Source organism: Octopus bimaculoides, chromosome 8, assembly GCF_046866305.1.
Source record: "Octopus bimaculoides isolate indiv1 chromosome 8, ASM4686630v1, whole genome shotgun sequence".
Lineage (NCBI taxonomy): Eukaryota > Metazoa > Mollusca > Cephalopoda > Octopoda > Octopodidae > Octopus > Octopus bimaculoides.
In genome coordinates this window covers 74,002,720-74,017,236 of record NC_142935.1, presented here as the reverse complement: position 1 = coordinate 74,017,236, position 14,517 = coordinate 74,002,720, and the positions used below count along the sequence as shown (strand labels likewise).

The 14,517-nt window shown below is 34.2% G+C and overlaps 1 protein-coding gene across 1 annotated transcript in view; it reads left to right on the top strand.

Moving 5' to 3' along the window:
* Positions 1 to 14,517, top strand: part of LOC106867588 (calcitonin gene-related peptide type 1 receptor-like) — a 314,424-nt gene that overhangs the window by 208,589 nt on the left and 91,318 nt on the right. Inside the window, exon 8 of the mRNA XM_089356647.1 lies at positions 11,154 to 11,202. Within this exon, the coding sequence (XP_089212773.1) occupies positions 11,154 to 11,202 (49 nt within the window). The remainder of the gene's footprint in view (positions 1 to 11,153; positions 11,203 to 14,517) is intronic.

Here is a 14,517-nt window from a genome sequence, read left to right as displayed (position 1 = left end):
ATAATTAAATGATTTGGTTTCAAGCTCAAAAGATAATCTTTTCACGGTTTGTTTAATCAAAGTTTTACATGAAGTTCTTCAAAAATACCACGCGCAAATTGCTATATGGGCTGCTGTGCTAGTTTTAATATGTGTTTTATTAACCCTAAAAATACTAGAACGTATATGTTGTAAGTAAACAAGCAAGGAGTCTCGTCTACAGTTTTACTACTTGTCTCATCTAGAGCTACTAGTTGTGATTTTTAAATATATTTTTAATGGTTTAGTGACAGGAGGAATTGCAGCGCCCATAACCTTCTTCAGGGCCTTCGAGAATGGAGAGAGCTGTAATTTGACCACAAAGTTTGTGATAGAATGGGTACATCTGAGAGCACACCAGGGACAGATATTCGTGTTAATCCGGTCGGCAGATTAATTCTACACATGATATAAAAAAAGTGTAAACGATCGTTCTACGTTGTTTAAGAGATTAATACATTGACGAGCACGAATAACTTGCCTCCCAAATGGACAAATCCACGGAGAATCTCCAAAGATTATTTCCTCTTCTAAATACACATTTTGGTTACTGTAGTTGACAGCAAACATGTATTTCTCTAATGGCCGAAGGTTATTTCGTATATATATATATATATATATATATATATATATATATATATATATATATATATATATATATATATATATATATATATATATATATATACACATATATATATATATATGTATATATATATATATATGTATATATATATATATATATATATATATATATATATATATATATATACATAACCATATATATAGATACATAAACATATATATGCATACATATATATATATATGTATATATATATATATATATATATATATATGTGTGTGTGTGTGTGTGTGTGTGTGTGTGTGCGTGCGTGTGTGTGTGTGTGTGTATGTATATGCATATATACATATATATATGTATGTATGTATGCATGTATATATACATACATACTCTCAATCAAATTCTTTAGTGAAGTACTATTTGTATTAATTATGAATAATTGCACAGACGTGCTAAACGCCTCAACCTAGAAACTATGGAATCACACTCGGGATTCAAAATGAGGTCTACATTTTCGTGCATTATCGGAAGTAAAATAACTTATTTCTTCTATTTAATGGACGTATTTAATTATCGTTATCGCTTTCATTATAAAACATTTAGGAAAAGAAAACGGTAACAATAGAGCATATTGACCATGAAACCATCATAATATTTATGTTAGAATCGATTATACCTGATGAATTGAAGAAACTAATTCGAAAATATTAATTTAGTTCGCGTGCTATAGATTATAGATTTGAAAGTTCAACAACCAATCAAGTCTATTTTCTTTGTCATTTATCCAATGCCGCTAAAAGAAGTACTAGTATTATAATACAGCTTATTCCATTAACTAGATTCTTTCGTTTGGATCTGAAAATGCTACAATTTGTCCTCTGTACCAAGGATCATATTCTAGAGACTGAAGTGGGGCTTATTTCCCATTTTATTTATAAATACACTTTGTTTACATTTTAATAATGTATAATTTATGGGATGATGTTTGAAGTGGTACTGTTATTATAACTGTTATAATAGTTCGGCACTTGATGATTTGATATGGCAATGCCAGTATAGTAAACATATATCAAGTCTATTTAATTAAATTACTCAAACAATGGTACGTCTGTGTGGAGCCATCACAGATATTTGCAAGTTCCTCTTATTTTCCACTGTTTATGCATTAATATCAAATCGCAACCAAATAATTAAAAGCTACACTGCCAACGGATGATATTATAAACATTTAAAACACATGAAATTTAGTGTAAATGCTCTTGGTTTTAACCTATTGGTAATTATATATTCCAATACGCTCTTTCCCTACCAAATCTCTTAAATATTATCCTTACACCATTCCTTTATTTTTGAAAGGAATCATCAATATCTAGCAACGTTTAAGTCCCTTACTTGTAAGTTAAGTACGCATTTTCAAGTTCTTTTGACATCTATTTACATCCAGCTTCCCGCTTCCAGATTACAGATCTTACAATCACAGTTATTATAATCTCAATTTCAAAAATATGTTTAGTAGATATTTCACTCAATCTCTCATGGTTTCCGACTTGTTTATAGACGCTTTGACTTTACAAGCAAACTGTGTAATGACTTAATGAAACTGGTGAGAAAATAAAAATGCAGTGGCTTAATTTACTTCAGACAGAACCAAATATTCATAAATATTACACCTTTCTGGTTAATGTAGTTCTAGATACGTTTATCTTAATAAACGACGGAGTGATTACAAAATCAATGTCTTTGCTTATTGCTCTCCTCGGTCAGACTTTATCTGAAACGAAACAATAACACCAACTTAAATTTAATGTATTCTCCTTCAGAAAATTCAAGGGTTTATTTTATTATTTACCTCAATTATTCTAGTTAAATACTCGATAGCAAATAAAACTTAGCAACTGAGAGACTTCAATGTAGTTTCTATCTAAATGACAACTATAAAATTTGACAAATGCGTAACCCCTAAATATAAATAATCAATGCTTTCATTTGAGCCCGAGTAAATACTCCTAAATCCCCCTCTCTTCGTCAACGACACAAAGCCATTCATTAACTGGATTTTTTAATAAGGATTCACCTCAAATATGTCCTCTGACCTTCATAGTTACTCATCGCATCAAAAGATGTTCGAATAATTTGCACAGTCAAACAGGTATGCATAGTGTGGTGTTTAACATAAATAATGCTTGCGAGCTACACACACACATACATACACAAAAGGATAAACACACACACACACACACATGCAATCATACGCGTACGCACACGCACGAATATACGTATGCATGGGTGTATGTATGTATATATGTATATTTAAATATGTATGTATGTGTTTATCTATATATATATATATATATATATATATATATATATATATGTGTGTGTGTGTGTGGGTATGTTTATAAATATAGATATAAATATATATATATATATATATATATATATATATATATATATATATATATATATATATATATATATATATATATATATATATATATATATATGTGTGTGTGTGTGTGTGTGTGTGTGTGTGTGTGTGTGTGTGTGTATGTATGTATGTATGCATGCATGCATGCATGCATGTATGTATGTATGTATGTATGCACAAGTGAACCATAATTGTCAACGGACGTGAGTTGTATAGTCCTGCAAGAAAGATAAGCAAAATGAAATATGAGATATTTATAAAGCTTTCACAAGACAAAACATAAATTATATATTTTCTAAGAGATTTTCCCAACGACATTTGCTGTTGATAGTTTTTAACATTTCTTTTTCATTCAGTGTTGCTGCGTTTTTTGTCCGTTATCTATAATCCCTCAATATCATCATTACAATAAAGAACAATAATAATAATAATAATAATAATAATAATAATAATAATAATAATAATAATAATTTCTTACAAATAATAATGATAATAATAATAATAATATCGTAGTGACTGAGCAAGCATCTGGAAGAAAACAACCTGTTTCCAGAAGAGTAGAAGGGATGCTGGAAGGGCTCATACGGCTGTAAAGATCAACTAATGATCAATAAAGTCATAACTGAAAACAGCCGCAGAAAGAAGAAAGGCCTCAGTGTGGCCTGGATCGACTACCGAAAGGCTTTTGATTGTATTCCCCACACGTGGATCCTCGAAACACTAGCCATGAACAAGGTAGAATCCAATAATTATAAAATACATAAAACGCTCTATGAATAAATGGGAGACAGTACTACAGCTCCAAACAAAAGAGGGACTCGTGAAAACCAAAGCCATCCCAATTAGAAGAGGAATATTCCAGGGAGACACGCGCTCTCCACTCCTGTTCTGCTTGGCACTGACACCTTTATCTGAATTGCTAAATAAAACTGGATGCAGATATAAATGTTATGGCAAAACAATCAGCACCACTTATATACTATACGCTACAAAGGATAAACAGCTGGAAACACTACTACAGACAGTACATGGATTTACCAAAGAAATAGATTTGAAATTTGGATTAGAAAAACGTGCCAAAGCAACCCTGAAAAGAGGAAAACTAGTTAAGAGTAGCAACATCACACTAGATAAAGCCAATGAAATAAGAGAATTATACCAAAGCCAGACATACAAATATTTAGGAATCAATGAACTAGATACAATACAACACACACAAATGAAAGAGAAAATAAAGAAATAATACTAAAGGCGAGTTAGATTAATACTGAAAACAGAGCTCAATGCTAAAAACAAAATAATAGGTATTAACACTTTAGCCGTCCCAGTTATAAGTTACAGCTACAATATTCTTAACTGGACTCTAAATGAACTAACTAAAATAGACAGAAAAAAAGGAAAATAATGACAGGATCTAGGATGCACCATCCAAAATCTGACACAGAAAGGTTATATATACAACGTATAGAAGGTGGTAGAGGCCTTATAGAGCTGGAAAACTATTATGAAACAACCACCATGAGACTGCAAAAATACCTACTTCAGAAACAAGGAAAACTAATACAAATAGACACAAAACATGAGCAAAACAAAAAACAGTTTTCAGTATTTAAAGAAGCTGACAAATATAAACAAGAAGTCATACTACCTAACAAATATGAAGAAGAAGAAGAAACAACAAAAGCTATAAAACAAATGAAATCCAAACTAAAACTAGAACAGCAACGAACCACGATAAAACGATGGCGAGAAATGCCCCTACATGGTAAATACTGGGCTAAACTAAATGCAAAAGAAATAGACAGAGAAAAATCCCAGCAATGATTGAGAAGCTCAGGACTCAAAGCAGAGACTGAAAGATGTTTAATTGCTGCACAAGACCAAAGCCTCCCCACCAGAAATTACCAAAAACACATAATGAAAAAAAACATAACAAGTAACTGTAGAATATGTGGAGATGGACAAGAAACAATAAATCATATTATCTCTGGCTGCCCAGTCCTGGTTAAGAAGGAATATATCCACAGACACGACAGAGTTGGGACCTACATACACTGGAAGCTATGCCAACACTATGGAATAACAACAGAAAAAAAGATGGTATAGGCACACGCCAGAAAAGGTCACAGAAAACGAGAAAGCAGCCATATTCTGGGATATGCCAATGCACACAGATAGAGAAATTAAGGCCAATATGCCAGATATAGTTGTCAGAGATCATGAAGAAAAAAAAAAGCTTTCTAATTGATGTATCAATACCAGCAGATGACAACTTTTCTCTAATAGAAATGGAGAAACCTTCAAAATACAAAGACCTGGAAATAGAGATAACTCGAATGTGGAATCTAAAAACAGAAACAATTCCTGCTATAGTGGGCGCACTAGGTATGATAAAAAAATATTCAGACAAATACATATGAAAAACACCAGGACTTACAAATATATATAGCATACAGAAAATTGCACTACTGGGTACTGCATACATCCTATGCAAAGCACATTCAATAAAGTAACCATAAGAGCCTCACAGCAAACCACAGCACATACCCAAGGCACACAGAGCTGCGCTCGGTAGTGAAGTGAAAGCACGTTATAAAAATAAAACTATTGAATAATAATAATAATAATTATTATTATTATTATTATTTATTATTATTATTATTTATTATTATTATTATTATTATTATTATTATTATTATTATTATTATTATTATTATTATTATTATTATTATAACAAGAGCACTCAGAGAGCGCAAACCTCCGCCAAATGCAACACCAACGTCCTCTCAAAGATTAACTGGAGATGATTTTTAAAATGAGTATTTATAAAATGAAATCTTTCAATGAATATCATGAGACCTTTTGATTTTCTCATCTCTTAAATTCCGGTCTTCCTTTAGTAATCCTGTTGTTTTAGATTGATGTATAGAATTATGTATATATGTAAGTATACTGTAAAATGATAAAGTGTGTGTATAGTCTCTTAACAATGAGCGTTGTTATTTTTCTAATATTTTCCTATCCTTCCATAATATATGTTCCCATACACTATTCATATCTGTATTCGGTCTGCTTAAGAGGTTGTTGTGCTCTAGCATATGTGTTGCTTCTTTCAGTATTCGTATTTTCTAGTAGTGTTCTCTGTCTATTATTTTAACGTCATCCCACAGGGGGAGATGGCCTCCATTCTTTCATACATGATCAGCTATACCCGATTTATCAATATCTTCTCGTGTCACAGCTTTGCGATGTTCCTCCATCCCTATCCTGAGGGGGCGGCATATTTCGCCTTTGCATAACCTACCAAAGCTACACGGGGTGGAGTACATGCAGTTCTTGGTGATATTCTCTTTTATTGGTGGCTTTACTCGAAGGAGATATTTGCGAAGTGTTATATTACTCTTGAATACTGTCCTGATGTCACATGGGCTGCATATCTTTTGTATCTTTTCGGAGAGGCCTTTCACATAGGGTAGACAGACTGTGGACAGTTCATTGGATTCATCCTCTCTTTTCTTTATAATTGGAGTGGAAAGTATGTTTATAATAATAATAATAATAATAATAATAATAATAATAATAATAATAATAATAATAATAATAATAATAATAATAATAATAAAGCCACTGCCTGGTACTGCATATTATTATTATTATTATTATTATTATTATTATTATTATTATTATTATTATTATTAGAAAAGCCACGCTTGACCTCGATCTGTAGATTTGACAAACAAAACCACTGGTAGCTTTGTTGTACACATGTGGAATTTGTATTATCGTGGACAGCAAGTTGATTGCTGTCGAGTGGTCAGTTTCTTTTTGTCTGTTATCGTCCAATATTGGGGAACATCACGATTAAAATTTATTGTCATCGTAAAAGTTATCGTTGTCTTTACATCTATGGAGAAAACTTCTCTGGACGCGTTTAGCCTTGTGTTCCCCTTCGTATGTGAGAGAGGAAGAGAGAGTGAGGAGTGTCAGCAGATCGTAATGAAAGAGGGAACGAGAGCAATGTACTATGTAGTTCACTTAGGAAAAAACGAACGATGAGTCTGTTTTTAACACAAATAAATTTGAAATTGTTGACAAGGCGGAATAATTTAAGAAAGAACTCTAGATAACCCTTTCTGTCAACAACAATAACACCCAGTTTCAAGTCGAACAGACGAGAAAAATGTAGAAGCAAACAACGATGAACAAAGTGTAAACAGTTCAAATTGTTTCATGTGTGATTTGACAGACAATATCAACACATCGAAGACTATGTTCATCACAGAAAGAAACAGCAGCAGCAGCAACAACAATAACAACAACTAATGTAGCAAAGATAAAAAACAGACAAAGAAGCCAGTACAATGACAATTACAAAACCAATCGCTTTTTCGCTAGTGCTACCAAATGGTAAACTTCTCTGGGAAAGAAATCTTAAACGCCAAGCAATTAGTCGAGCGAGATAGGCTAATCCTCGATGTCTCACAGACCAAAAATGAGAACTGACTGGGGAAGGGAAGAGAAATCCTCATCGAAATCAGTCAGGTAAATATGGGTTTCATCCCAGACCAAATACATCTGCCGGGTGGCATTCTCATACCCGTTAGAATGGAAGGAAGGCCAAGTGTTACATCTGTCTTTCGACCACTCATCTAAGAGCCTTCAATCCTAAATTGAAGACCCTCTCTTCTCCCAACACCAAGGAATCCACCAACAACAGCCACCAAAGCCCAAAAAGCAACAACAACACGAGTTGCAACATCCACAGAAACAGCAAAATTTCTAACAACAGCAACCTCTGCAACACCAACAACAGATTATCCCAGTCACTGCTCAGCTCCAGTACAAGACATGCCACTTCTCGATTCCGAGCGGTCAAACCTGTTTTGCGGCAAGTTTGATCAGGACAAGGAGTAGAAGACAAAAACTAAAAGACAGAGAAAAGACAAAAAGAATAACAAATCAACAACAGACAAAACGAACAAACTTCATCCAGGCAGAAAGTGAATAAATAAAGGCTGCAAGGCAAAAACACAGGAAACAAACACTACATGATCACACTTCAAACACAAGCACAACCACCAAAACCACAAACACGACCAATCCCACATACACAAAAATAGCAACAAAAGGAACACAAAGTAAAGAAAAAGTAGCATTACAAACTGGCAATAAACATGATAAACGCAGATTTCATGAATTACATAAAAACGCACACTAACATAACAGAAACAGATTTTATAACACCCACAATACACAGACCTACATACATACATACAAATCATTCGAATAGCACAAGACACAAGCACACACCTAAAAACTAAATTTTCAAAGGAAATCGATGGCTTTCGAGGGAACATCACCAAGTGAATACTTCATGATTTCTTGGTAGAAACATCCCAATCAAACCGGAGAGACCGACAAAGTGCCCTCCACACAAAGTCAAGTTGGTTCTCCTTCTCAACTTACTTCTATATACTAGTAAGGTGGCTTTTCCCAGAATACCCAGTGTGAATGCGTGAGGACTAGGGTCACCCTGCAAGCAGAGTGACCTGCTCAACGACCCCAGCTCACTGAACATCGATGCTTCAGGTTACTTGCCGTCCATGCATAGACAGGGGCAGGACGATCAGATTTCTTCAGGGGTCTGGAAGCTTTTCCCGCTCTTTAGCGTTAGTGGGAAATTGGAACGGGATCTGAGATGCACGCTGCATGGGCTTAGCAAAAGCCTTGCAGATTCACCAAGACTATTCCAATAGTTTGGAAGGTGGCCACTGTATTTCCTTGATGTGCTACTGAGGACCTGGTCAAATTGCATCGGGTCATTCAGATAGTATTTAGATAGACATGGTATTCTCTAGGGAAGCAGATAAGGATAGCATAGGTTATCTCAAATTTAAAGTAGTGATCTGTACAGTCAACTTAGATCGGCTCCATAGACAGGGATCAAGGTAATGGATGCTGAACGCATCCTTCCTTTGCGCAAAGCTTTCAGAGACCATATTTGAATTAGAAATTTAGTTAAGCGGGCATCGACAGGGGCAATCTTCAACAATAAATGATTGTTCGCCCAGGAAAGGGCGATTAAGACAGAATCGACAAGATTCACAAAAGACTAGCAGCAGAAAGATATAGAGTTGAGGCAGAGCTAATCGGGATTTAAAAAAAGAATTGCAACCGACGTGCTGGCATTGAGATTGGTACACGACCAATTCATCAGCACGAAGCACAAAGGCTGCGTTATCAGAATTAACGTGCGTGTTCTTAGACATAAATGGACGAAAGCCGTTCAATGGGCCCGAGTGGCAGAGGCACGGCGTGACAGTAAAGCGGAAATCTGATATTTACCTGACCACGAACAAATGTATGCAGCTTTTCAACAGCACTTCTTGGTGGCGAAAAGTACGAAACTCATATAATCGGTGCCAGGAAGAGTCAGTGGGCTTGCAGATTGGCACCTGGGGGTGTGATTCGGTCTGGACCGCCAAATGGACAAAAAGTGGACGGGGTAACGAATAAGGTGAATACTCGCATCCAGGAATGGGCTGAGAGGAAGCTATCCGTAAAAGGTCGGGGAAAGGTGGCTAAGACATACTTTGCATCTGTCATCTACTGGCCTCTGACCGTCGTGCTTTATCCCGATCCCCGTCTGATTGCATTGGTGCGTATACCCTTTCACGTCTTGAAAAAGGTATGCGTTCCAACAGTCAGGCGGTCTATCTGCTGTCAACACCCGCTGCGTGGTGGACTGCGTATACCGTGCGCAAATATGTGCTGAGGCTACGACAGGTGAACAGGTGAAAAGAGACCGAGAGAAAGCATTTGGAAAGTAGGATGTCTTCAAGCGCTCACAGCCCTCTGCCAGCAGGATACTGCGATAGGTAGAAAATTCACATTAGCGTTCTATAGAGGATGAGTGGAGGGAAAGTGCAATGACATTCTTGGGGAGATCTTGGGCGTTGAAGACGATCAACTGACGCTCTTTTCCGAAGAATTTTCAGCCCGCGAAAATTTTCAGAAATTCTTAGCCTGGCAAATGCTATCTGGGAGCTGTGCCTGCTCGAAATAAACTCTGCAGGTGTAGAAGTGCCGTCATCTGAGCATGTCTGAAAGGTATGTAGGACGACGAAACCATCCTCCATGCACTCGTTCTGTGCCCGAGCATTGTTGACATGTGGGTTTATGTCAGACACCTGCTGTTATGTGTGGGAGAGATCCGGCTTCCAACTGAATACATCGTAAAGATTGGTCAACCACTTTCTCTGAATCGGGCGGGGCAAGCAGTTTTTTTTATATTCTTGATGGCCATGGCGAAAGAAGTTGCATGGATGGCGAGATTGAAGAGGCTGAGCACATATACTTTCCTCCTCGGCCAATCCCTTATCAACATTTTCAAAAAATATGGGTGGATTGTTGAAAGATGGATGTGAGTGGCGAGAATCTGAGATAAGGAACTGCTCCAGAAATTAGGGCACCCGTGGCTTAATGGGGTTTCCTATGAGCACCCCTCAAACGGCTTCTCTCTGTTGAGATTTATACATTGTAAAAATGTTATTGTTTTTATTCTTCGTTAAACCTGTTTACACGCAAAACCCTCACGAGACTCACATGCACACACACACATACACACACACATACACACGCACACACATACACAAACACATACACGCACAATCAATGTTTTGTCCTATGCTGGTCATAACTTTTTTCATAATGTAAACACTTTGTGGTCAGTAATGAAATGATATTAGCTCCGGCTCTCTACATTCTGATTCAAGTCCCACAAGGCCAAATTTGACTAAGTTGTGTGAGTTGATAAAATAAATTACCTGTCTAGTGATGTTGATGCAGTCGGAAAACACCACTCCCTAAAATTGTTGGCCCTGTCCCAATATTTGAAACAAAAATATTTTTAGCAGCATTAGAGACTACAGCGACAGTAGAAATTGTAGGGGCAGCAGCTGCTATGGTGGTAGTAGTATTAGTACTACTACTACTACTACTACTACTACTACTACTACTACTATTACTACTAGTAGTAGTAGTAGTAGTAGTAGTAGTAGTGCCATAATCATCTTGAACAATGTTTCTCTCGATTATATATGAATATTTTTTTCTTATTTACAGGGCTTCCATTGATACTTATGATAATTTACATAATACTACGAGTCAAAAGGTAACTATAAATCAATTGCTTAATATTTCAAGTAGTAATTTTACAATAATTAAAGTCGTTTAATCTGTTGCATATATATACATACATATATATATATATATATATATATATATATATATATATATATATATATATATATATATATATATATATATATATATATATATATATATATATATATATATATATGTATGTATATACATACATATTTATACATACATATATATATATATATATATATATATATATATATATATATATATACACGCACATACACACATATTCTCTTGTTTGAAAAAATATTTCTCAGCTATAGTCTGCTTCTCTCTCTCTCTCTCTCTCTCTCTCTCTCTCAGTCTCCCTATCTCTTTGTCTATCTCTCTACATATACCCCACCGCTTCTATCTTACCTACATTCTTCAATTTGTTTCTCTGTCCAGCTCTGTAAACTAGTTATTGGCTATCCTTATACCGTTCTTTCATCACACCTACTTGGAAATGGATGCGTCACGTTCGATTAAATAATAAATAATATACACACAAATATATATATATATATACATACATATGTATATTTATATATACATATACATATAAACTTATATTAATATAAAACCAATAATTGTTATATATATATATATATATATATATATATATATATATATATATATATATATATATATATATATATGTATATATATATATATATATGTGCTAAATAAAATGAGACACCAAAGCCAAGGATGAGTGAAATTTTCAAGAAATTTATGAAGAGAAATTTAGTCTTACTGCTGTTTCTGGGATATTAGGGATATCCCTTCATCAAAGACGATGTCATTGACCATTCTTCTCATTTGACCATACATATCTATTCTCTTCTCTCTGTCTACTGAATACCATCACTACGTTTTTAAAATTTCATTCACATCACAAGTGACCCCTTTCAATAAACAGCACATGGAATCTACGTCTCCACACTTTCCATTTCTAATAACAATATATGAATTCCTATCGGAATTTACATTCCACAGACAAGAAGCAATCTACCATTTCTACACGCCACTTTTCTTGGATAATGGAACTGCAACAATAACATCCTACATATATTCTTATTTTTACTTTTATTCTCTTATTTCACTTTGTACTTCTTATTTCCGTCCTTTTCCGAAATAACTCCTTATACTGAACTCTACTATCTCCCTTTATTTAAATCGCTCACATTATCTCTATTGAAGGGATATCCCTAATAACAACTGTAAGACTAATTTTCTCTTTATAATTGTACTGAAAATTCCTCCGTTCGATACGCGTGTGAAAACTAGAATCCTATGAGCTCGCTCTACACGTCTGCACTCTAGGCATTTTACTCTAGATACATAAACACAAACATAAACCTACACACACACCCAACCACGCACTTATATATAGATTAGTTACAGGGTTCCTTAGAATCTAGGTGCATCAACATGTAGGTGCACTAGCATGTACCTGGGCCGATCAGGTACCATCATATTGTGATCACAGTAAAGAAAAACAGTCGTTAGGTGTCATGTGTTAGTAGTGTACTGCAAGTATGTGTATGTATATATATATATACATATATATATATATATATATATATATATATATATATATATATATATATATATATATATATATATATATATATATATATATATATATATATATATATATATATGTTTGTATGTATATATATAGGTAGGTAGCAAATCCAAACTAAAACACACAACCTACTCAGGGTTTGTTCCAGCTGTGGAAGAGGCATAAAAGTAGAACAGAAATGAGGTTAAAAATTTGGGCATTTATAGATTACATCATAACATAAATCTACTATTCTCAGGTAAAATTTTAAACATGCGTAAACAGGCAAAGTAAAACCTTGAAGATGATATCACTTATTCATTGTGCTTCTCGTTGAAGAGGTCATCTTCAAGGTTGTATCTTGTCTGTTTATACAAATATAAAATTTTACCAGAACGCGGTACAGAAACAGCTGTAGTAAATTTTAAATCAGTAAAATGCTATTTTAAATCAATTAAATGCCACAGAAACAGCTGTAGTAAATTTCAAATTTTAAACCCCATTTGTGTTCTTGTTAAAGATACACACACACACACACACACACACACACACACACACACACACACACACACATATATATACACACGCACACACACAAACATACATATATACATTTATCAGTAAAATTATTTGGTATTTCATAATCAAAACATTTCAATAAAACTTTCATCATTTTCCTATACACATTAATTATAACATTCGTATAGTATAGTATCATTTGTGTAGTATAGAGCATTAATGATATAACTGAAGAAAAAATGTCTACAGCTGATAATGGAACTGGGCTGCCGAGGTTATGTCGCTTCAGGTCATTCTTTTTATCTGGTATATTTGCAACATATCTGTACTGTAATTACTGACTTGAATAAAATATATTATTATCAGAGTTACAATCATATTAGTCATCGATAAAGTTTAATGATGTTGACATTTTTACTTGACTGTGAATTCTTGACAATTAATCTTCGAAAAACGAAATTGAAATGTGATACGTGAGGACGAAATAAAAGGATTAATCTTTTACTAATGGACATAGCGTTGTATCGTCATGTACAAAAGCATGTACATATCCCTATGTACAAATACGCTTATTTGTGTGTATGTGCCTGTGTGTGCATATATATATATATATGTGTGTGTGTGTGTGTGTGTGTGTGTGTGTGTGTTTGTGTGTGCGTGTACGTATGTGTATATATACGAGTTTCTATCCACACGTGATTGTTGATATTGGATCTGTAGAATTCGTAGACGTTGGTGACGGTTGGAGTTTAAGAGTTTAGGAAAATTTGAAATAAGGAAATGAAAAGTGCCTCACGGCATAAACCTATTTCTGTTTGAACTCTGTTTTTCATAGTGCGTTTTTTATGTTTCTGTTTTTATTATTTTAGACATTGAAAGGTCTTAAATGTGGTTGAATTGTGAAATAATCTTTTTCCAAGATGTTTACAAAATGTATTATAACTGACAATTTCTTTAATGTTGGTTTTATTTGGATATTTATTTGTTTTTCTTGATATTTAATACCAGAACACCAATAATGCCACAAGTCTATGATGAAGACAATTCAATCATGCCCGTCTGATTTTATTTTCAGTCTTTATCCATAAGATATATTCCAGTTTTTCATACCATTTCTCGATGGTAAATAGTGGCTTGAGAGAGATTTGGTAACTAATCCTGACCGATATTATTTGACAAATTACCAGAGTTGGT